Genomic DNA, 20692 nt, shown 5'->3' with positions numbered 1-20692 from the left:
TTTCCCTTTTCTGCAGTTTCAAATCAGTTGAGTGAATGATAGAGGGCTGGATGAAAGGTGTGAGATGTGTGAATTTTAACGGAAGATATTACAAGTTATGGGTTTTTCTCTGTGTTTTGGAAGTGAGTAATGTATGGCAGACACTTAAATGTCTCTATGTACAAACAGTCGGGCTTTTTCAATGACAGAGAAGGACAAAAACTTTGTGTGTGTGTTGAAAACCCATATCAGAGACGAATTATTACTCAAAGCAGAAACATGTTTCTGTCTAAACACATGGTTGAAAGGGATTTTTGTAATGCTTTATAGATGACATGTTGGCCAAAAAAAGAAAAGCTGAGTTTTGATGTGTGAGCTAAAAGATAATTACAGCCGAGGCCTATCTGACCGAGTTATTTTCTGAAATCTGGGGTTTCTGGACTGTTAAACAGATCCAGCTGCACAGAATGACTGTTTTTTCCACTGACAAATTAACTTTGGAGTTTTGAGTTCCCTTTCGGAGTCTCTATTTTTTATGAACTGTGGGGAACTGAGAGAGGAGAGGGCGAGTGAAGGAGAAAATCAGACAAAACCAGAGGAGCAGGACGGAGCCACACTTCCATACACACTTGAAATTAAAAAAAAAAAAATCCACTTGGCAGCTCTGTTACAGCAGCGCGTAGCTGCACCCTGGGGACAAACTGATAAGGTGGAAAAAAAATCCCACTCTCTTCGTCTTCTTGTGTTGCCGTGAAAACAGAAACAATCTGTCTTAGAGGTGCAATTTATCATAACGGCAAAAACAAACAAACACATATATATACATATATACATATAAAATGAAGGGGTCAGGCAAAAGAGGGAGAAAAAATCTCGTTGAAACAAAGAGTCGTAGACCAACCCACTGCAGCAAGTTCAGTCCTGCCCTCCTCTATTCCCACAGCACAGTCGCGTGTGGCTGTAGTGCGCTGTGATCGCAGAGCCTGCGTCCTCTCCTCCTGCCGAGGGCTCATTTCAAACTCTTACTGGATATTTCAACGTTTTTAAGGTGCGTTAAAGTTTTTATTCTCCAACTTTTTTTTTTAGTTTGTTTCTTTTTATTCTGCGTAAAATGTATGACTCGCTTTAAAACTCATCAGTGTAGTTCATTTTGACTTCATATCGTGTGTTGGCCAGCTCTTATTTTACGTATGGCAATTAAGGCTAGACTTAGTTGTTAAATAAATAAATGGCAAAGTAAATGAAATAAAATACAAAAAGCACAGGGTTAATTATGTTATCTATAGGACTTGTAGGTTTGGAAAGGTTAATGCATATTTACGCATGAATGGCAAATGGCTCTCTATGAGCTGGGAGCCACTTTGAAGTTTTTATGTGTAGTAGCGGTGAAAGAAAACATTAATTTAAGAAATTAAAAAGCAGAAAATTATAGCTTCTACTGCAACGAATTAAGGAAAATGATCAATTACAGCTTCCTCGTTATTTCCATTCAAGCTTAAACCATTTCCCCCGATGAATTCATTACAACTATTTTGAAGTTGTTACAGTAAATGGTCATTTCCCGCTGGAGACTTCCTGTCCTCATTAGTCATTAATGTAATTCCAATCGAGTGTAGTCTTTTTATTATTGTTGTTGCATTTTCGAATATTGGAGTTTAAGTGATCCCCTGTTTCCTTTCCTCCGCTGTTTCACGTCTCACGTTTACTTTTTCCTCTTGTTTTATGCAGGTTCGCTATCATCGCCTCCTAGTGCGCGCCCCAAGCATTGAATATTTTGATTTTTGGAGGAAACTTTGTCATACCACAGGAAATCCTAAGTGATAGCATCAAAGGAAGGCTTTCCACCCTGCATATTTAAGTTCCGAAAGAAGAAACAATGCTCAGGTGGAGGACTGTATGACACCTCATCTGTGGATCTAACCTAAAATCAGAAAAGGCAAAGAAAAAAAATCTCTGGGAAACGCAACAACGTGCTGCCTGTGTTGCTGCAGCCCCATCTTTTACCCCGAGGCTTACCTCTGCAACTATGTCTGTGATGTTTAGTGAGTACCAGAACAAGACTATCATCACAGAGCACTACAGGTACGTGGGCAAGCTCGACAATGAGAAGTACCAGCAAGATGGACTCAAACCCGAGGCCATTGCGTTCCTGCTGGTCTGTCTGCTCATTGTTGCAGAAAACGCTGTGGTGCTTCTGGCCATATGGAAGAACAAGAAGTTCCACGTTCCTATGTACTACCTACTGGGCAATCTGACTCTCTCTGACCTGCTCGCAGGCTTCACCTACATGGTGAACATCATTACGTCTGGTGTCCACACATTAAACATGACACCTGTGATGTATTTCCTGCGTGAAGGTGGTGTGTTCATCATGCTGGCCGCCTCCGTCATCAGCCTGCTGGCCATTGCCATCGAGCGCCATGTCACCATGGTGAGGATGAAGCCGTACCAGGGCAATAAACAGGGGCGCATGTTCGCTCTGATTGGAGCGAGCTGGGTGCTGTCTGTATTCCTGGGTGTCCTGCCAGTCCTCGGCTGGCACTGCATGGGTAAACTGGACCAGTGCTCCACAGTCCTGCCACTCTACGCCAAGAGTTACATCCTCTTCTGCATCACCATCTTCAGCGCCATCCTCATGTCCATCGTGGTCCTGTACGTCCGCATCTTCCGCATCGTCAAGGCCAACACTCAACGCCTCGCTTCGGTTCCGCACCGGAAAGGTCTTTACCGCAAGTCCCAGAAGTACATGGCCCTGCTGAAGACAGTCACCATAGTGCTGGGAGTCTTCATCGCATGCTGGTTGCCTCTCTTCATCCTCCTCCTGCTGGATTTCTCCTGCCCAACCGGAAAGTGCAAGGTGCTCCATAAGGCAGACTACTTCCTGGGCATTGCTATGATCAACTCTCTTCTTAACCCCATCATCTATACCCTGACCAGCAAGGACATGAGGAGGGCCATCATCAGGCTGCTCTGCCGACCCTGTCTCATGACAGAAGACGGGCAGGTGAAGAAAATCGGGATGCCCTTCCTGGATTGTAGCACCACTAAGACGCAGACGGATGCAGCTTCACACAGGCTGGAGGGCCTGGACACGACAGTCTCCTCCGGTAACTTTACACCCTCGACGATTAAAGCCATTTATCCTAGGATATCTAGGACATGACACTGTGCCTCGCTCTTGAATTAACACTGACAGCAAGCACTCGGACTAAGAACTTTGCCTCTAGTGTGTGATTCGATTACCCCTTATGAACTAAGACGCATTATCAACTATGCAACAGAAGTTGAAGTTTTGTGTTGTGCACTCTGACATTGTTTCAGTTCTCATCTAAAGAATGTGCAACATGTTTGTGGCGATGTCCAAACAGGGAGAAATACCTTTATAGTTAAGCATTCAGTGTAAAAATATAAACATTTATGTTCACAATTCATATAAAAGTGTGACAGTGACTAACAGAAACATCAGTGCCTTAAATAGTAGCTTTAAGTTTCATGTAGGAAAACAACAACAAAAACAGCATTAGTTTTTTTCTTCCTTTGACTTCTTAACAAGGCCAGTATTCTGATTGAGCACTTAGCAGTGTTTGCACGTACAGAGAAATCAAAGAGTGTGTGCAGATGTTTCACATAAATGCATTTTGATAGAGTGAAACCAAAGCCAAAGCACGAGATTCATCCTTATCTCTCCTCAGCCTGTGTAGCACATAATGATATGTTGTCATAAATGTGGAGCATCCACACCCAGCAAAGCTGCTGCCAAACCCATGTAATTTCTGCCATATGAGTTTCTGGTCAGTGGCAATGCTCAGTAGAGCCCCCCCCCCCCCCCCCTTTTCCTCTGCCAACATCATACGCTCAGCGGCCTAGAGGACGTCATACGGGGGGGCTGAGCTGGGTGGTTCGCTGCTTTGGAGGTCCTTTTAACATATGTAGCGACACAAGATGAATACCTAAAAGCAATAAAAGCTGACAGCGGAGGCTTGCAGACGCCTTCTGGGTTTGACAGAGCAGTATGTGGCAGTGAGATGTTTTACTGTGGACTTTGGAGAAAGCTCGAGCTCGTTGTGTTTGATGAAATGATGTAAACTTTTTTTCCCCCCTCAGCTTTAACTGATGCAGCAGTAACAGTAGCGACCGATCACAACCCATCAGAGTGTGTGCAACCTGGTGAATTAATTCTGTAATTATTTTAATACTGTACATTAATGAGAGTAAAATATATATTTACAGTTTTTTGTAAACTTTGTAAATACTTCTAACCTACTTGCGTAGTATTTTTTTGTATAATTGTCATTTAAGTTATGATGGTTTTATAAGTGCACTGAATAAAAATATGTGAACGATTTTTACATCGAGGTCTTTGTGTCTTCTAAAGTTTCACAAGTCTCACAAGAGGTCGACATCCTTCCTGTTTCTCGCAACGAAAATATCTACTTATACCTGGCACTTCCTGACATATACAATAGGAAAACAATAAAATTACCAACTCGAGATATAAGAAAAAGTCAGCAATAGACAGGTTTAAAAATGTCACCTCTCTACCACCTACTGTACATGGAGAAAAAATGTGAAGTCGCGCAATAAATGATGTGCTTGTAGCACTTTGTGTTTGATTCGACACATTTCTGGTACTCTGAGACGAAACAACACCGTTACTTACTAAAGCTGGTCTTAAATTATCACGCCGCTACTTAATTTATACTAAAATACCTAAACCGACCATAAGTGGAGCATTTACCAAGTTACACAGAAGCATCGCTTAAATAATTCGGCAGAACTGAAAGCTCAAATACCTACTCAAACATCATCAAAGGAAAGCTCAAGAATACTACACTGGAACGCGGGCTTAAGTGACAAAACCCCACCTCCATGGAAACCACTTGCCAAAACCACCGAATGATGTGTGCTGAGGCAGAGGTATCGATGAAGTTGCAGAAATAAAAAAACAGAACTGTGCGCTTAATGCTCTGTTTACCGTAAGGAAACCACATTCTGGTAGCTGTGAATTTATGTCTCCCTAAGTCTGTATATGTCATCCTGCCCACTCTAAACCAAACACCATCCTGCAAAGAAAGGGGTGACTTAGTTCTTGTAGAACAAGGCCTGAGGGTATATAACACAACCCACAGTGTCATGCGTGGGCAACCAGGATACTTTATATTTGAAAATCTTTCTCCTGCTGCAAATGCACAACTTGCTAGTTCAGCAAAGCCACATATAAATGATGCTGGGGGGATTTTAATGGCCTCGTAGTTCATGTTTTACTTTTGAAAAAGAAAAAGAAAGGCCCAACAACAGCCACTGCAGACTGGACATAGAGGGGAAAATTCAAAAAAATAACTAAAGTTGATATTTTTATTTGGATGTTTAAGGTGATCAATAAAAACTAAATAGAGCTAAAATTACAGGATGAGCGTGATTGCCAAATCAAACTAGATTCTGATAATAAAATTACACTGAAAAGTAAAGCTATTAAATTAAATACTAAGACACCCAGTTTATAATAAATTAATTAGACTACCTTGATATGGTGACGTTAATGAAGGGGAAAAAATGAAAACCTTTATTTACTGATTTAACCTCTAAATCTTTTTTTAAATCTGTCAACAGCCTTTTCCTTTAATCTTTAAACTATACAACTCAGTAAAGCAAAATGCCATCTCTAAAGACATTTAGAAAAGCTGTAGATGACACTCTACAGCGACATCTAGTGACCGTCAAACCACTCAGTCTCATCCCATCCTCATTACTGAAACACATTAGACTGAGGGCACCCCGACCAACATTTTAGGCACTAAACAAAAAAGGCACAAATCCAAGGGTGTGACAATTTTAATTTTTAAAAACACGAGAACAGAACACGCACTTCCACAGACAAACAAAAATAACACACTCAACACCTCTGACTACTTCACATCCGTCCTTCGGCTACCACTCGGTGCTGACGAAGCCCCAAAGCTGGTCGCTTACATCAATGCGAGAGCGCGAGGTGGTGTCGATGTTGATGGGGGTTGCCAGGTCTGCACCATAGTGCACTGCAATGTAAGGAAAGAAGCTGATGGTCTGAAGCCACATCAACACCAAACTTCAAGTAGAGAGAAGATGGTACACTAAAAATGAGAAAACATGACTGTACCTCCTTTTAAAATGTTCGCCGGGGTGTCATATTCCCACTTGATCTTGGTTATTAGGTAGTAGACCTGAGCCACGTATCTGTTTAAAAAAAAAGAGAGAAAAGAAACAAGAATAAACAGAATTCACAAACAGTCAGTGCTTCAGATCATCTCTGATTACATGCCTGCACAGTGCAGCGTTTAAAGCTCTTTACAGATATGATAGACATGTAGACAGACATGTTGCCTTTTCTATTTTAACAGGAAGTACCATAAAAGGGTTAGAATATAAAAACAAAAGGAAGTACCGATACCATAAAAAACAAACAAACAATTGATTAAAAAAAACCCCAAAAAAACCCCACCAAGATCTGGTCATAGTGGTAATTATTCAAACTCACAACATTGTTTAAAAAGCATATAAAAAGTGAAATACTCGAGGTGGGAATAATCAGATACAATAATATTGAGATTTTTAACATTCTGGATCTGCTGATTATTGCAGTACCTTACATTGTGATTTAGCACCTTTTTCAACTGCAAATGATGTGCTCAAAGTTCAACTTTGTCAGTTTTATCCAATGCGATAAAACTGAAGTTCTCTCCCTTCAGTTATTTTTTGCTGAAAGATGATATTATCAAACATACCAACACTGACACTCAAACCTGCCATTAGTCTGCAATCAGTCTGATACTGAATGGGGTCAAGCTGGCAATTACATGCAATCTATTTCTGATAATACACCAATTAATTGTAATACAACTTCAAAAATCACTGTTGCTGTCTACATAGACAAATTCACATTTAACAAAAATTGATATTTAATTATTGCAGTGAGCAATCTGTATTTAGAAATCAGATAGTTATCTGCAAACCTTCAACAATCTCTCTGAGTGACTGCGGTCAGTCCAAGTCAGAGTGCAACTGTTTGGAGAAAGGTTGCCCCCTATCAGGTGAACCGTGCAATCGCAACTCAGTCACCACAAGTTGCAGAATGCGAAAAAAAATCAATAGGAAGTCACCGACATAGACGTAAGAACACTGCTGTTGTGTGACTCAGCCATTAGATTGCTCTGAAATAGGAGGTAGCTTTGCCAAGCTAAGTGTAACCAGTGTTGATTTAATGCAAGTTTGCTCAGCCAACATTATACCAGGTGGTGCATGAGATGAGCTCTCTTATTTGTCATACTCCCTGACTATTTTAATTTATTATTTATTAAAATGTTCTTTGTAAAGCCTTAATTCAATAGCTGATATAAGCATATTCAAACTTTGATCATTCATATCCAGTATGCATAATAAGAAATGCTGTTTACTCCAGAGCTGTCAAAAGCCCGGGCAACATTAAAAGGCAACCGTTTGGAGAAGCATAGCAGTTACAAAAACAGCCAACTGGAAGTGCAGGTTTGCAGCAAATTCAGAGGAAAGATTTCCACAAACACCCACAGGCAACAAACTCACTTCCTCTTCCATTTAACTTTATCAAAACTTTGATTATTGTCATAACTGATTATTTGTTAATCCTGACTGTCAAGATGTGTCTTCATTGCATTAAATATTTGACAGTAAAGTGATTTTTTTTAAATCACCTTTAATGGTTGAATATTGTAATGCTAAATAAAAAGGTAAACAGAAATTATTTTTGCAGAGGTCTGTGCACATCTCTGGCAACTACAGGCATGCCTGCTGCTTTTTTTCCTCTGTGATATTTATAGGGCAATGCTGATGCTAGAATGCAACAACAAAACAAAAAAAAACCCTGATGTTCACACTTTGCTCTATGTGCAGCCTGTTAGGCATGCACAGCACAGTGAGATTGTGACATAAAGCTGGTGTGTCAGGCAAGATGAATTTTATGATCATGTTTTTGCTGTTTGGGGTGATCTCTGCTCGTGAAAAACAATGATTTACTTAGCTACCTCAGCAACTAAGGTCAAAGAAACACATGCTCACAGTTCTAATCTCATGCTTGCTTATGCATTAATGTGACTTTTTTTGGAATGACTGCATAACTGAACCACCACTACCATCCATCTGTGCAAGTCAAACACACATTAAAAAGTGAACTTTCCAGACCATGAGAACCATTTCTGAGAATTCGATAACTTAAACATGACTTTTTAAGAACCATCTCACATCCATCCTGATAAAAAAGTTGAAAGAATTTAAAGAAAAATCCCAGAATTAAAAAATATCCAGATTGTCTTCACTGTTCACACTGAATGTTGTTGTAACATGTAAAGTTGAGAGCATCTGCACTTTTACTGTTGATGCACAACTGCACACACATATATTCTTAGACTTGTCTAAATCTTATTTGAGATGAAACCCTTCTTTAACTAACTGTACCACACTCACACTGCTGAAGGGATGACCTCGGTGGTGTCTTCTTCGACTTCACTCTGAAGAATCTCGAGCTCATTTTCAGCGTTTCTCAGACTTTCCAACTCTTTTTGAAGAAACCTGGAGGAGGGTTCAGGATAAAATGGACTTGTTTTATAGCCGTTTTTCTTCACGACAAACACACCTATAAAAAAGGATACTGTAATTCTGAGTCAGTGATCTGGCTCTTCGCTGTGCACTGCCTCAGCTGCTCCTCCAAGCTCTCCAGCTCCTTCTCCCTTCGCATCTTCTCCTGTTCCATGTCCAACAGCCTCTGACCTGCATTCTCTTCAATCTGAGCCAAATCTGAGGATGGAGGACAGCGACACACAGAGGGAATACAATGAAGTTTTTCTGACACAGACAGTTTACACGAGTGCCACAAAATTTCACAGCCTTCCCTTTGGATTCATGTGCCCATGAAAATGCACACGATGGTGTAAAAGGAACAAACGGGCTGTTTGCTTACCTTTTAAAATCTGTGTGACAATCTTCACTGTTTCTGTGTGTTGATCAAAAAGAGCCTGATGCTCATCTTTCAGTCCTTTCAGTTTGTCAGGCTGACTGCTGTTGATGAATCCCACCAAAGCCTCCCCAGTCTCCTCCAAGTCTTGAAATTTATGACCTTGAGCCATAGTGGGCAGCTAGAAAGCAAAGAAGATACTACATTAAAGTGAAAACATGTCGGCTAATGCTGTGAAAGAGTTTATGAAGACTCATTAAGCTTCAGGGGTAAACATGCAACTGTGAGAAACACCCAGATGAGTTAGTCTGACTGTGTAATAACACAAAGTAAAGTTTGAGTATCTTGATAATTCCGTTTAACAAGGGGAGGAGATTATTTTCGCTCTTGGACATACGTTCCTGTTACAAACTGTACGTTAAAAAGTTTAGAAAACATTAGTTTCCATTTTAAGCGCTATAGGTGAAATTTTAAGGCCCATAAAGACTTGTTTACGTTTACGAATCAAAGCTTCCTTTGAACGGTAGTTGCGTATCAAGCTAGCATGCTCTAAAAATGCTAACAAACACAGTACGAGTACCCAACAATATCCTCCAGGGTATGTCAATCAAGTAACAACAGGGCTATGGAAGGAAGAAGCATGTTTTGAGGTCAAATTAGAACAGCAAACATACCGACTAGCACTCCTCCAGGATTCAAATTCATCCGCTGAGCGCGCCGCTTCTTTTCTTCTTCGTTGGTAGTAGCCTGACTTTCAGACCGGCCTTAAGCTCATACCGCCCCCTAATGTACACCAGTCAAATGACAAAACATGTGAGGACTACTTGACTTTACAGAAATTCCTGTTGTAATTTTACTTTAAATTTCCCACTTTAAGTGATTTTAACACGCTGGTTAATCATTTAACATTGCAGATGTCGACCTCTTAAAACAGCTTTGCATGAGGAATTGAATAAGGTACAAGTTTTGTGTATTGATACACTTTCAACCCTGTTCCCCCTTGTTATTTTTCCAACTATAGTTGGAAATGTTTTTTTCCCCAACCACTCGCTTTTGAAACTGGCCAAAACAAAAGATACAACCCACTCAATACAGCAAATTGATTTTGCAGTTATAAGACAGGCCGACCAGCAGGCTGTTTTGAGCACAGAGCTATGATGCACTTCTAAGAGCCCCCGTGGATGACATTTAAAACAAACCACAATGCCATTGGGGTTTCAGAAATTAGCAAGTCATGCAGGTTCTCAGGGGTCCAGTACATCAATGAGCTGCTGCCAGATCTGAGTCATAAATGCCTGACATACAAAAACCACCCACACCTAAACATAAGCGGGCACAAATGACTCCAACCAATGCAAGATTACACAACAGAACTGGAGCTTCAGGTTTTCATAGCTACCATTTAATACACATTTTATTTACATTATACAGTCAAAAGGGTCAATGTGAAGAAGTGAAACATTTGGAAAATTTGCCATTTTTCTCCGTGCTGTATTTCACACCATGATTATGAAGGATTGTATCTGAAACAGTGGCAGAGCTGTCACTCTTTTTTCTGCTTCTCCTTCTTCTCCTGAGCTTTTCGTTTTTGTCTGCCGAGTTGTCTGAAGTACAGTCTCTTGGGGTTCAGGCCATAGGCCTTCAGTCTCTGCCTACTGAACTCCCGGCCGCCTATCTTCACCCCGATTCTTCCTGAGAGGATACGACCACCTGAATGCTTGTGCTTCTTCTTAGACCATTTCGGTCTCGCAGTCCCACTTTTCACTTCTTCTGGTTTAGCTGCTGACACCGCCTCCTCTGTAATCTGGGGTTCTCCTTCATGTTTCTTCTTCTTGGGAATCAGAATCTCCTCCTCATCCTCAATGGCATCCCCGGCCTCCTGAAGAGCCTGAACAAGAGTCTGTTCTGTAGAGTCCACAGGGGGTACTGCACTACCATCCTCTGCTTCTGTGTTTTGCTTCTCAGCGTTCTTCAGACGATCTCTTCGCTTCTTGCCCACCTTTGTCTTGGCCTCAATCACATCTTCATCGCCTCTGTAGGGTAAATTAACATAGTCACATATTGATAAAATGATTGGAACACATTCATTAATACAGTAGATCAATATGTTACTCACTCCAGATACACAGAGTTAAGGATTTCTCTCTTCTTCCTGTCATTCTGAGCCTTGATTTTATAGTTCTTCAGATCGCTCAGCTCTTCCTTTTCAGACCTGTCAAAACAAAGAAGAAAAGTTGAACAAAAGACATCAGATAAAGGGACGAAACGCTTAAAAGAAGACAGAACCAGCGTACCTGAACATGCACGTCTTCCTCAGAGAGCACCAGCGGTTCAGCTCCTTGTCATTAGCCTTTATAATCTGCGGAGAGGAAGCAGCCTCATTAGTTCAAATCAATTTTTGGATAATTTTGCATTTGCTGCCACTTCATCAAATCCCTGTGTGGTCTGCTCAGAGAGAAGATTAAGCTGAGATCATTCCCTGGTCAGAGCTCTCCCCAGAAGGAAGCAATACCAGATCAATCTAGCCAAGGCTCATCACCGCAGAACAATTCACCTACAGCCTAAACACCGTCTCCCGCACATGCTCTGCAGCTTTGAACTCTTCTATATGCTGGTGCATGTGGGAACAGAACAGAGTTGGGTGTCATGTGCCCGGACTCATGCATGGCCAGATCAAATAATGAGAGCAAATGAGATTATCACTACATGGCTACTGCAACACATCCATGACATCATTAAGAGCCAATATGGAGGCTACAAGAAGACTGAAACACTGAGGACACAGCTAAGTGAGCTGACTTCAGCTTAATGTGGTAATCATCATTAACCTGCCACTGCGCAAAAATGAAAAGCCTGCAAGTGCAACCTCTCTCACCTCATCTGTGGTCAGGCCAAAGTCATTGGGCACCACCTGCCTGTAGCGAAACCTGCACGGGAGGTCATCGATGATGTCCTCGTAGTCCAGCTTGTAGTACTCGTCCAAGTACTGCTCGAAGCTCTTCTCCTCTGAAACGACAGCGCTCCATTAGACAACATCCACGCTGTGTTAGAGAGCACGTGCGAGCTTTAACGGCACTTACGAGGATCAAACACAGGTTTGTTCTTGGTGATGACCTCTGCAAAGTGAGACTTCTTTTTTTTCTTGCCCATTTGAGGCAGATCCTCCTTCTTCATCATCTTCCTCTCCTTTTTCTTCTTCTTCTTGGAAACTGTTTGCCGACTGGGGTCATAGTCTGCATCCATCTGCAGAAACAGGTTTAAACAAAGATCTTTTAGTGAGAGAGACTGTTGATCAGGACAATCAGCATCAGACAACTGATCAGTAAGGAGCATAAGCTCACATTAAAGTCTTGATCCTCGCAGTAGGGTTCAGCAGCACTGTACTCCTCTCCATCATACTCCTCGCCATAGTCCTCCTCACGTTCCTCTCCGGTCCAAGTGTCCCAGTTCCAGTGCTCTGTCACACACAGGAGGTTGTGTTCAGACATTTATGCAAAAAATAAACTGAGCGCCACAATCACATCAACTTTCTACTCATGACTCAGTGCAACCCACAAATGTGTATTTAGCACATGTTAGCTTCAATCTGATTAAAACTGGCTTCTCAGTTAGCTCACCCTCCAGCTCATCATCGTCCTCAAACTGAGGCTTCTCATCCTCCTCCTCTCCATAGTATTCATCGCCAAAGAATTTCTGCAAACACAAACTGCCGGTGAAGTTAAACGAGACTTTCAGTTCCTCCTTCGACCTCCTGGTTTAAATGCTGGAGCAGAGAAATCTGCCAAACGCAACGCAGCTGTGTGAACCGCCGGAGGCCGGCCATCGTTAAGGTCAACGCCGACAGCTGTTGCTTTGCTGCTCCTGCTCTGGATGTGAAGCTTTATCCATATTACAATCATAGCAGGTAGCTTGTTTACGCCACTCTTCCCCCCCTTTCTCTCTCTACGACTGAAAAAAAAAAATACATTTTCCATAAATGAGTCCAAATTTTGGGTTATAATCCTTCTGTTTAATCTCTCAAGTCTCAGATCAACCCTAACAAGATTTCAGAAATTTCTCCCCCAAAAAAGATTTTTTTCAAATGTTATATGACATCAAGTTGTTTCATTGTTATCTTGTTACTTATCACTGGAATATAAAACCAGAAGTCCTCTAAATGTGGGTAGCAGTAAATTTTCATACTTTCCTTTGTGATCCACAATCATATGCCACTGATTGTTTGGTTCCTCCCAACAGAGTATATGTGGGTTTTATCTCCTCAGTGTGTGTTTGTGTAGCAGGATTTATGGTGCCGCAAATGTGTTTTCCTTACATCAAGTCCTGGTAAGTTTTACAGCAGATTCTAATAATTTCTTCTCAAGTCACCGCATGCCTTGGCACGTCCGTACCTCTCTGAAGGTTTAACCCTGCACACTCGCACTAGATCAGTGTGTTGTACTGAGCAAATGCTCCCAGCTGTCCCTACATCCCGATTAAAACACAGGTGAATTTGCCCTCTCCAACACCAAACATTAAAAACTGACATAAAAGATTTTTTTTACAATTCTTTTGCTTTATAAAAAAATAAGCTAAATTCTGGCATGTTTATTTTACATGTTTTTTTTTTTTTTTTGTTGATTAACGTGTTCTATCCTAATGCTTTATCATTGCAGTGTGAAGCACCTTTTTTTTAGCTTTAGCAGCTAATACTATTCACTCTACGATTACATCGTGGTAAAACGTTATGCATATAAAAAGCAGCATCCTCACCAAATAAATACGAACAATTGCTGTTGTTCACTGGTGTAAAGCCTGAAGTTTGTTTGGATGATTAGCTTATGTACTTGTACAGGATAAAGGTTAAATCTAACCTTTTTTTTTTTAGCTAGTTGTCATGATAAAAGCTAAAAAGCCTGGGATTACAGAGAACCACACCTTGGACTATCTGCATGTGCCACAGTAAACTCCACAGAGACTCTCAGTTTTCATACATACAACATGGCAGCAGATGGCCCCGCCCCTCCCTGAGCCTGGTTCTGCCAGATATTTCTTCCTGTTAAAAGGGAGTTTTTCTTCCCCACTGTCAACAAGTGCTTCCTCATATGAGATCATCTGATTGTCGGGGTTTTGTCTGTATTACTGCATTGCTAGCTTTACCTAACAATATAAAGAACCTCCAAACAGCTATTGTTGTGATATTTGGGATTTGGGGATATATAAATAAAGTGTGTGTGTGTGTGTGTGTGTGTGTGTGTGTGTACACTGACCTGCATGAGCTGGTCGTGCTGTTTTGGATCGAAGTCTCCGTCGAGGTCGGCTTGATCGAAAGCGAGCTGCTCGTTCCCCGTCAGCTCCTGGAGCTTCTTCAGCTTCTCCATAATCTCTTTCCTCTTCAGGTTCTTCAACTGCTTCAGCTGCTCCTGCTTCTGTTCTTTCTCCTGAAGTAAATTTTAGGAAAGGGGTCAAATATTGACAAACGAATAAAGGATCAACTTGGATTCCTGTGGGTTTTTTTCCCTTCCTTCTCCTACATGATCCACACCTTTTGCTTCCTTTCTTTAATTTCCTCCCTTTTGCGTTTCCTGCGGTCGTCCTTGGTGCGCACAGAGGTGGCGATGTTTCGGGGGTAGGTCTTGACCTCTTGAGAATCGGGCTCTTCAAAGCGGAAGTTGTAGCTCCTCTCAAAGTTCTCCTGGCGCTCTAAGAAAGTCTCCCCCTCCTCCTCCGAATCCTCCACGTCATCCTGGACCACCTCATCGTAGGTTGGGATCCTGCATGTGGCCCATTGTTAAAGCTGGCAGTGTTTCTTCACTTCACGAGTAAGACATAAACCAACTGGTCCTCCACATACCGTTCATCATCATCATCATCGTCATCTAGGTAGCCCTTGTTTAGCACGTAATCCCTCAGGAAACGCTCCTTTTCATCCAGCTCTGGGTCATTCCAGTAGTCTTTTAAATATTTCTATATCAACACAAACCATTTATAACCAGTCAGTTAAACACAAACATCTTTCTCAACCAAAATGTAACTTCCTGAAGTCTCTCCAGCCTTTTTTACACACACTCACCATGTCCTTCACCTCCTCTGCACCCTCGAGTTCTCCCTGGCCTTTCAGCCACTCCACATAATCTGCCTCTTCTTTATCCTACGAGCATCCACAGATAAGTTTAACCTGACCTGAAAATCATCTGTAAATGACGCCAATTTAAAGATGAAGAGCACCAGGTATCAGCTTCTGACCTTCTCCTCCTGTGTTTTGATCCTCTTGGTCAGCAGCTGGGATGCTCTGTCTGCTTCACCAGCTTCATCATCGTCATCGCTGTCCTGGATGAACTTCCGGAAGCTGCAGAGAGAGATTTCGACTTCAGTAAGAAGCCTTTGAGTGCGAGAGCAGGACAGCACGAGGTGTCTCTTAACTTACCTTTCCTTCAGCTCCTTCTGCTCCTGCATGTAGCTGGGAGAGGCGGCTCTCTTTGAAGGAAAACAGAGGTGATGAATGAAAGCATCAGTTTGTTCATTCCTAAGGAGACATATTAGTGAAGAACTTTGCCTACCTCTTTTCTCTTGACAGCCTCCTCATCATCGCTGTCGTCGTCATCATCTTCATATTTGCTGCAAAACAAGAACAAGACGTGTTACAGGCAGAGAATTAAACAGAAAACACATGAAGGAGGAAAACACCAAATGCTTCCTGACCCACTAAGCAGCAAATCAGGGACTAGCTTTCTTTGGCATCTTACAAGATCTGTGTAATTAATTATAAATACACTTGCTGGCCAATACATTAGGCACACCTGTTCAACAACTAATCGCGCAATCACATGGCAGGAAGTCAGTGCACTTAGACATATGGACCATAGTCAAGACAACCTGCTGAAGCTCAAACGAAGCATCAGAATCAGGGAAGATTGTAATTCAAGTGACTCTGAAGATGTGAAAGTTTCTTCAACATGACAATGAATTTGCCGCACTCAGATGGCTTCCATTCATAGGATCTCAATCCAATGGAGCATGTTTGGGATGTGGTGTTTCACTTCATGGATGTGGGGCTAACCAATCTGAACCAAATGTTTAATGCTGTCATGTCAGTATGAACCAAAACCTCTGATGATTGTTGTTGAATTGATGCTACAAAGAATTAAGGCAGTCCAGAAGGCAAACAAGGGTGAAAGCAGGTGTAACTAATTAAGTGAGTGTATGATTGTATATGAGTGTATATTGCATCCCTACCATGTCATTTTGTGACACTTCCCAACCAGAACACCTCAACCTTTTCAGCATTAAGTAAAATATTTTTCATATCAGACACCATATCCATCAATACCCATATTGATGTGTCAATATCAGACAGTAATAGCGGCTTACCAGCACATTAGTCAGGCTCTAATTTGGTACTACCTGTATATCCCTGATTGATGTAGTCTCACGCTATTTGATGCAGTTAAACAGACTTTCACTCACCCTTCCCTTTCCAGGATGATTTTTCTTTCATAGTCTTTAAGATACATGGGCTTTACTGCTTTCTCCTTCGAGGTGGAAGGTTTTGCATCACTGCTGGATGCGCCTGAAAGCAACAGGTAAGTCATTTCACTGCATGAAGATTATTACTAACCATCACAACAACGCTAATGTCAATACCCAACAATCACCTTCTGAGTAGAACTTAGCATCTCTCTCATAGATCTTTGGGTCCTTCTTCTTCAGCAGCGACAGAGTCCTATAAAAATCCCTCTCAACACCAGGGTCCAGCTCCTGAAGGTGAGAAAATCACACACACACAGTTATGTATACAAGCACCTCATTGATAAGGAGTGGAAGCAAAAGAAAAGTTAGAGATGCTAACTGACCACTTCACTGTCATCGGAGCTGGACTCTGAAGACCCCGAGTCACTCTCATCTTCTCGGTCTCCGTAGCGATCCTTCACTGCACAAACACAGCGTGAACGCAGAGATTATAATAGCGACTTTCACATTTCCCTGGAGAAAACAACTACTTTTAAAGCTAGCAATACTTCCCCACGTTGGGATGCTAACACGCTGCTTAGCTAGTGACACACTTACGTCTCTGCAGCTCTTCTTTCTGTCGATACTTCTCATATTTCTGCGCGAACTGAGAATTAATCTTCAGCTCCGACTTGCCCGACATGTTTTCACAGAAAAAAGTCCCCTGTAGTTTAAATCTCACAAGTAAACACAGCCAAGAGAAGTAATCCAGGTCGCTCACAGAAGCATGGTAACGCTGGAACACGTGGTTTCCGGTGTACGATTCGTGCGTTACGTCGATTGGCCGGCAGGGAGCGCGCGACTACCAGTTTGATGAGTTGAAGCCCAAAATCCTCGCGCTTCCTGTAACTGTAACGCCAAGTATCATGAGTTTGTGACTTTTTTTCTGTCCTGAAAAATCTGAATAAATTGCGCAATAAATTTAAATGACCATTTTCACTGCCAGTGCTTCTTTTTTTGTTATTTTAAATTGTAACAAAGTTTCGTATATGAAGCAACAAATTGCACTCATTTACAAATGTTTATCCCCTTAAAAGATCTTTGCACGAACTAGTTGAATTAATTTAATTTTATCCATATTTGTACATTATGTCAGCCAGGGGCGATTCTAGGATCAGAGTTTTGGGGGTGCTGGGCACCCAGAGAGCTGCCCAGCCAGGCAAGCTAAACTTTACTCGTCACGATGAGACTTCTTCCCTGTCTCTGTCAGTCCCTGCATCCTCCCTGTCCTCATCGTCTGTTGTCTTCTTCTCCGTTATCATCCATCATAATTTTACCATCTCTGTGCAAGTCTGCAAATTTCTTGATTAAATCATAAGATTCTTAAATTCATCAAGTCTCTCTGTGCCTGGGTCCTCGTCACAAAACATGACATCACTGTTTTGTACATTTTAACACAATTTAATCCCCACATTTGTGAAAGAAAAGCAAAACACTTTTTTTTTAAAAGTCTGTAACAAAACCATCAAATCTGATAAAGGTTATTTAAATGCTGCAAACGAAGAATGGATTGGAATAAAAAAAAAATACATATCCTAACCTTGATTACTGCAGGAGAATAATGAATGATGCTCATAGTGAGTAAGAAGTAAACTGAGTGCATTTTTTGTCAGAGATTCATTTTGAATGTGTCATACAATACACTCAATACACAAAAAATACACAAAATACACTCCAAAAATAGAGTCCTTGAAATGTACAAATGTACAAAATATTGATAAAAAAATATATAAAAATGGAGGCAACTTTGCCTATGGTACAATGTATGAAAAAATCTTTACTGCAGATACTACTACGGCTCTGCAGATTTTTATTTTATTTTAACCTATGTGGCCTCACCTTGAGGTTGGCAAATCTGTCTATCACTTTTTGGTGATCAACTCTCTCAAGCAGTTTAACAGTTTCTGTTGTGCCTGTCACTATTCCCTGTTTCTTCCTGACCTTGTACTTTCTCCTCACGTTCCCTCTTTCCTCTCTCCCTCTTTGGACTGACAATCATACACAAATAGATTGTATTCAATTAGATGAAAAATTACATTAATATGAAAAAAAATATTATTAAGATCACTAATAAAAAAAAGTCCTCTCTCAGTGTACTTTCAACCAAAAGGCAAATAACCAAACCACATGTACATCTTATAAAAGATATAAATATTGAAACACTGATCCAACATTATTCTTGATTGATCAGAATCAGAATCAGAAAGGGTTTTATTGCCAAATGTTGAGCGGGTTTACAACATTAGGAAATTGCTGCGGTGCTTCAGTGCAAACATACTGTTATAAATTAAGCTTAAATAGACATGAAAATAAAAATGAGAATAAGAATTAAAAGTGCTAAGTAGATAGATATATACATGATATATACATGAGTGCAGGTGGTGATCAGTGCCAAACATAGAATGATGCAGTGACACAGCGTAGGGTCATGTGTTAGTGGTGGGTACAGTCATATGGTTATTGTTCATGTGTCCAACAGCAGAGGGGAAGAAACTGTTCTTATGGCGAGAGGTTCTGGTGCGAATGGACCGGAGCCTCCTGCCTGAGGGGAGCAGGTCAAACAGACTGTGTCCAGGGTGAGAAGGGTCAGCTGAGATCCGAGCTGCACGCCCCAGTGTCCTGGAGGTGTACAGGTCCTGCAGAGATGGGAGTCTGCAGCCAATCACCTTCTCAGCAGAGCGCACAACACGCTGCAGTCTCTGTTTGTCCCTGATAGTGGCTCCAGCGTACCACACGGTGATGGAGGAGGTGAGGATGGACTCGATGATTGCAGTGTAGAATTGCATCATCGTCCGTGTTGGCAGGTTGAATTTCTTCAGCTGCCTCAGGAAGTACATCCTCTGCTGGGCTTTCTTAATGACGGAGGTGATGGTGGGCTCCCACTTCAGGTCCTGGGTGATGGTGGTACCCAGGAAGCGGAATGAGTCCACAGAGGTGATGGGGGTGTCAGTCAGGATGATGGGGGGGAGTGGGGCTGTGTGCTTCCTGAAGTCCACAATAATCTCCACTGTCTTCTGGGCATTCAGCACCAGGTTGTTGTGGCTGCACCAGGACACCAGACGTTCAACCTCCCTCCTGTAGGCAGACTCATCCCCGTCCGAGATGAGTCCAATAACGGTGGTGTCATCTGCAAACTTGACAGAGCTTAGCTTGACAGACTGGTGGGTGGAGGTGCAGCAGTTGGTGTTTACGGCGAAAAGAGCAGGGGAGAAAGAACACAGCCCTGAGGGGAGCCGGTGCTGATGGTCCAGGAGTCCGAGACATTCTTTCCCAGCCTCACATGCTGCTTCCTGTCCGTCAGGAAGTCAGTGATCCACCGGCAGATGGGATCAGGCACATTCATCTGGGAAAGCTTGCCTTGGAGATGGTCTGGATGATGAAAGAACAAGAACAAAAATGAAAGAACAAATGATGGATCATTTGTTCTTTCATTTTTACCTGAATGTTGTTCCTGGGTTTAATATCGGCACATGCACATATGACAAAATAAGCAGCTTCTCTCATTCCATTTCAAACAGGACAGTAGCAACAACAGTAGGCTAAAACAATTTTAAGTTTTAGATTTTAAATAGGCTGCATAATTTTCAATGGGAGCAACAGGACGGTCAGCTAGAAAGAAACATGGTGTGACTCCTACCTAACTATATAAAGAGTAACTGAAGGTTAAATGCAGCTAATATGTCCTGTTTTAAGTCAGGCACTTGTATGCTTTTTATATTTTTAGTAGTGTGACACACAAACAGCAAATATTGTCAAAAAAAGTAAGAAATCTTTGGGGGTGCTTTGAAGCACCCCCAAAAATGGGCTAAAATCGCCCCTGATGTCAGCTCTTCTGTAAGTACATATTTTGTGTACCTATTTGGACTGCGTGGCCTAAATTTTTACATCATATTGATTATACTGTATTTTTGAATAGTTTCCCGTTTAAAGGAATTTACATCTATGCTGCTTTATTCACCAGATTATGTTTGTTCTAACAGAAGTAACATTGCAGACATGTCCATAAGCTACACTAGTGTTCAAATGCTTTGCTAAAACATTGAAAAGTAACAGAAAATTGCAAAGAGCCATGATTTGGAAAGGAACTTTACACAGTTACAGATAAAAAGTCTTTAAAAATAATATGCATGAAATCTACTGGGCTCAAAAATCGTCCCAAACTCAGACAAATGTTCAAAAAGTTTGAGGGTAAAGCAACTGTTTATGACTCAACAACAGAAAATGCATAAATGGATACCATCAAAACATAAATAATACTTCTGTGGAGCA

At 41.5% G+C, this 20692-nt stretch overlaps 3 protein-coding genes and 1 non-coding gene across 4 annotated transcripts; 1 reads left to right on the top strand and 3 right to left on the bottom strand.

Annotated features, from left to right (window-relative positions):
• The first annotated feature begins 796 nt into the window (after positions 1-796).
• s1pr5a (sphingosine-1-phosphate receptor 5a) lies at positions 797-4508 on the top strand. Its single transcript, XM_086288421.1, has 2 exons — positions 797-1027; positions 1708-4508. The coding sequence occupies exon 2, from the start codon at positions 2006-2008 to the stop codon at positions 3140-3142; it is 1137 nt and encodes a 378-aa protein (XP_086144547.1). The 5' UTR covers positions 797-1027; positions 1708-2005; the 3' UTR covers positions 3143-4508.
• A 1285-nt stretch (positions 4509-5793) lies between these two features.
• spc24 (SPC24 component of NDC80 kinetochore complex) lies at positions 5794-9721 on the bottom strand. Its single transcript, XM_086288427.1, has 6 exons — positions 9613-9721; positions 8945-9119; positions 8637-8781; positions 8452-8556; positions 6116-6192; positions 5794-6014 (listed from the first exon to the last, which is right to left on the bottom strand). Exons 2-6 carry the CDS (start codon positions 9108-9110, stop codon positions 5908-5910), a joined length of 600 nt encoding a protein of 199 aa, XP_086144553.1. The 5' UTR covers positions 9111-9119; positions 9613-9721; the 3' UTR covers positions 5794-5907.
• Positions 9722-10334: 613 nt separating this feature from the next.
• Positions 10335-17199, bottom strand: kri1 (KRI1 homolog). Its single transcript, XM_086288416.1, has 18 exons — positions 16982-17199; positions 16768-16844; positions 16570-16672; positions 16382-16484; positions 15475-15532; positions 15342-15391; positions 15161-15263; positions 14988-15065; positions 14769-14881; positions 14460-14688; positions 14185-14355; positions 12556-12631; positions 12280-12395; positions 12019-12181; positions 11814-11944; positions 11233-11297; positions 11055-11150; positions 10335-10971 (listed from the first exon to the last, which is right to left on the bottom strand). Exons 1-18 carry the CDS (start codon positions 17064-17066, stop codon positions 10482-10484), a joined length of 2307 nt encoding a protein of 768 aa, XP_086144542.1. The 5' UTR covers positions 17067-17199; the 3' UTR covers positions 10335-10481.
• Positions 11384-11482, bottom strand: LOC147332024 (Z30 small nucleolar RNA). The gene has a single exon (XR_015128965.1). It is a non-coding gene; the product is annotated as a Z30 small nucleolar RNA (small nucleolar RNA).
• Positions 17200-20692: the final 3493 nt, after the last annotated feature.

This window comes from Aulonocara sp. 'chitande type north' Nkhata Bay, linkage group LG4 (genome assembly GCF_057382095.1).
Source record: "Aulonocara sp. 'chitande type north' Nkhata Bay isolate Kocher_YH1m ecotype deep benthic linkage group LG4, A_spYH_male_GT1.1, whole genome shotgun sequence".
In the NCBI taxonomy this organism is placed as follows: Eukaryota; Metazoa; Chordata; class Actinopteri; order Cichliformes; family Cichlidae; genus Aulonocara; species Aulonocara sp. 'chitande type north' Nkhata Bay.
Note: the sequence above shows the minus strand (reverse complement) of the source record. Positions and strands in the feature narration are given on the sequence as shown.

Coding starts and splice junctions, on each gene's coding strand:
- spc24 (XM_086288427.1), bottom strand. CDS start 9,110: ATGGCTCAAGGTCATAAATTTCAAGACTTGGAGGAGACTGGGGAGGCT. Junction 8,782..8,944: donor TGTCACACAGATTTTAAAAG/GTAAGCAAACAG, acceptor CTCCATCCTCAG/ATTTGGCTCAGATTGAAGAG. Junction 6,193..8,451: donor GAGGTCATCCCTTCAGCAGT/GTGAGTGTGGTA, acceptor TTTTTTAAACAG/ATACGTGGCTCAGGTCTACT.
- s1pr5a (XM_086288421.1), top strand. CDS start 2,006: ATGTCTGTGATGTTTAGTGAGTACCAGAACAAGACTATCATCACAGAG.
- kri1 (XM_086288416.1), bottom strand. CDS start 17,066: ATGTCGGGCAAGTCGGAGCTGAAGATTAATTCTCAGTTCGCGCAGAAA. Junction 16,673..16,767: donor GCTCCGATGACAGTGAAGTG/GTCAGTTAGCAT, acceptor TCTCACCTTCAG/GAGCTGGACCCTGGTGTTGA. Junction 11,298..11,813: donor TTGGCCTGACCACAGATGAG/GTGAGAGAGGTT, acceptor TCCTCTCCGCAG/ATTATAAAGGCTAATGACAA.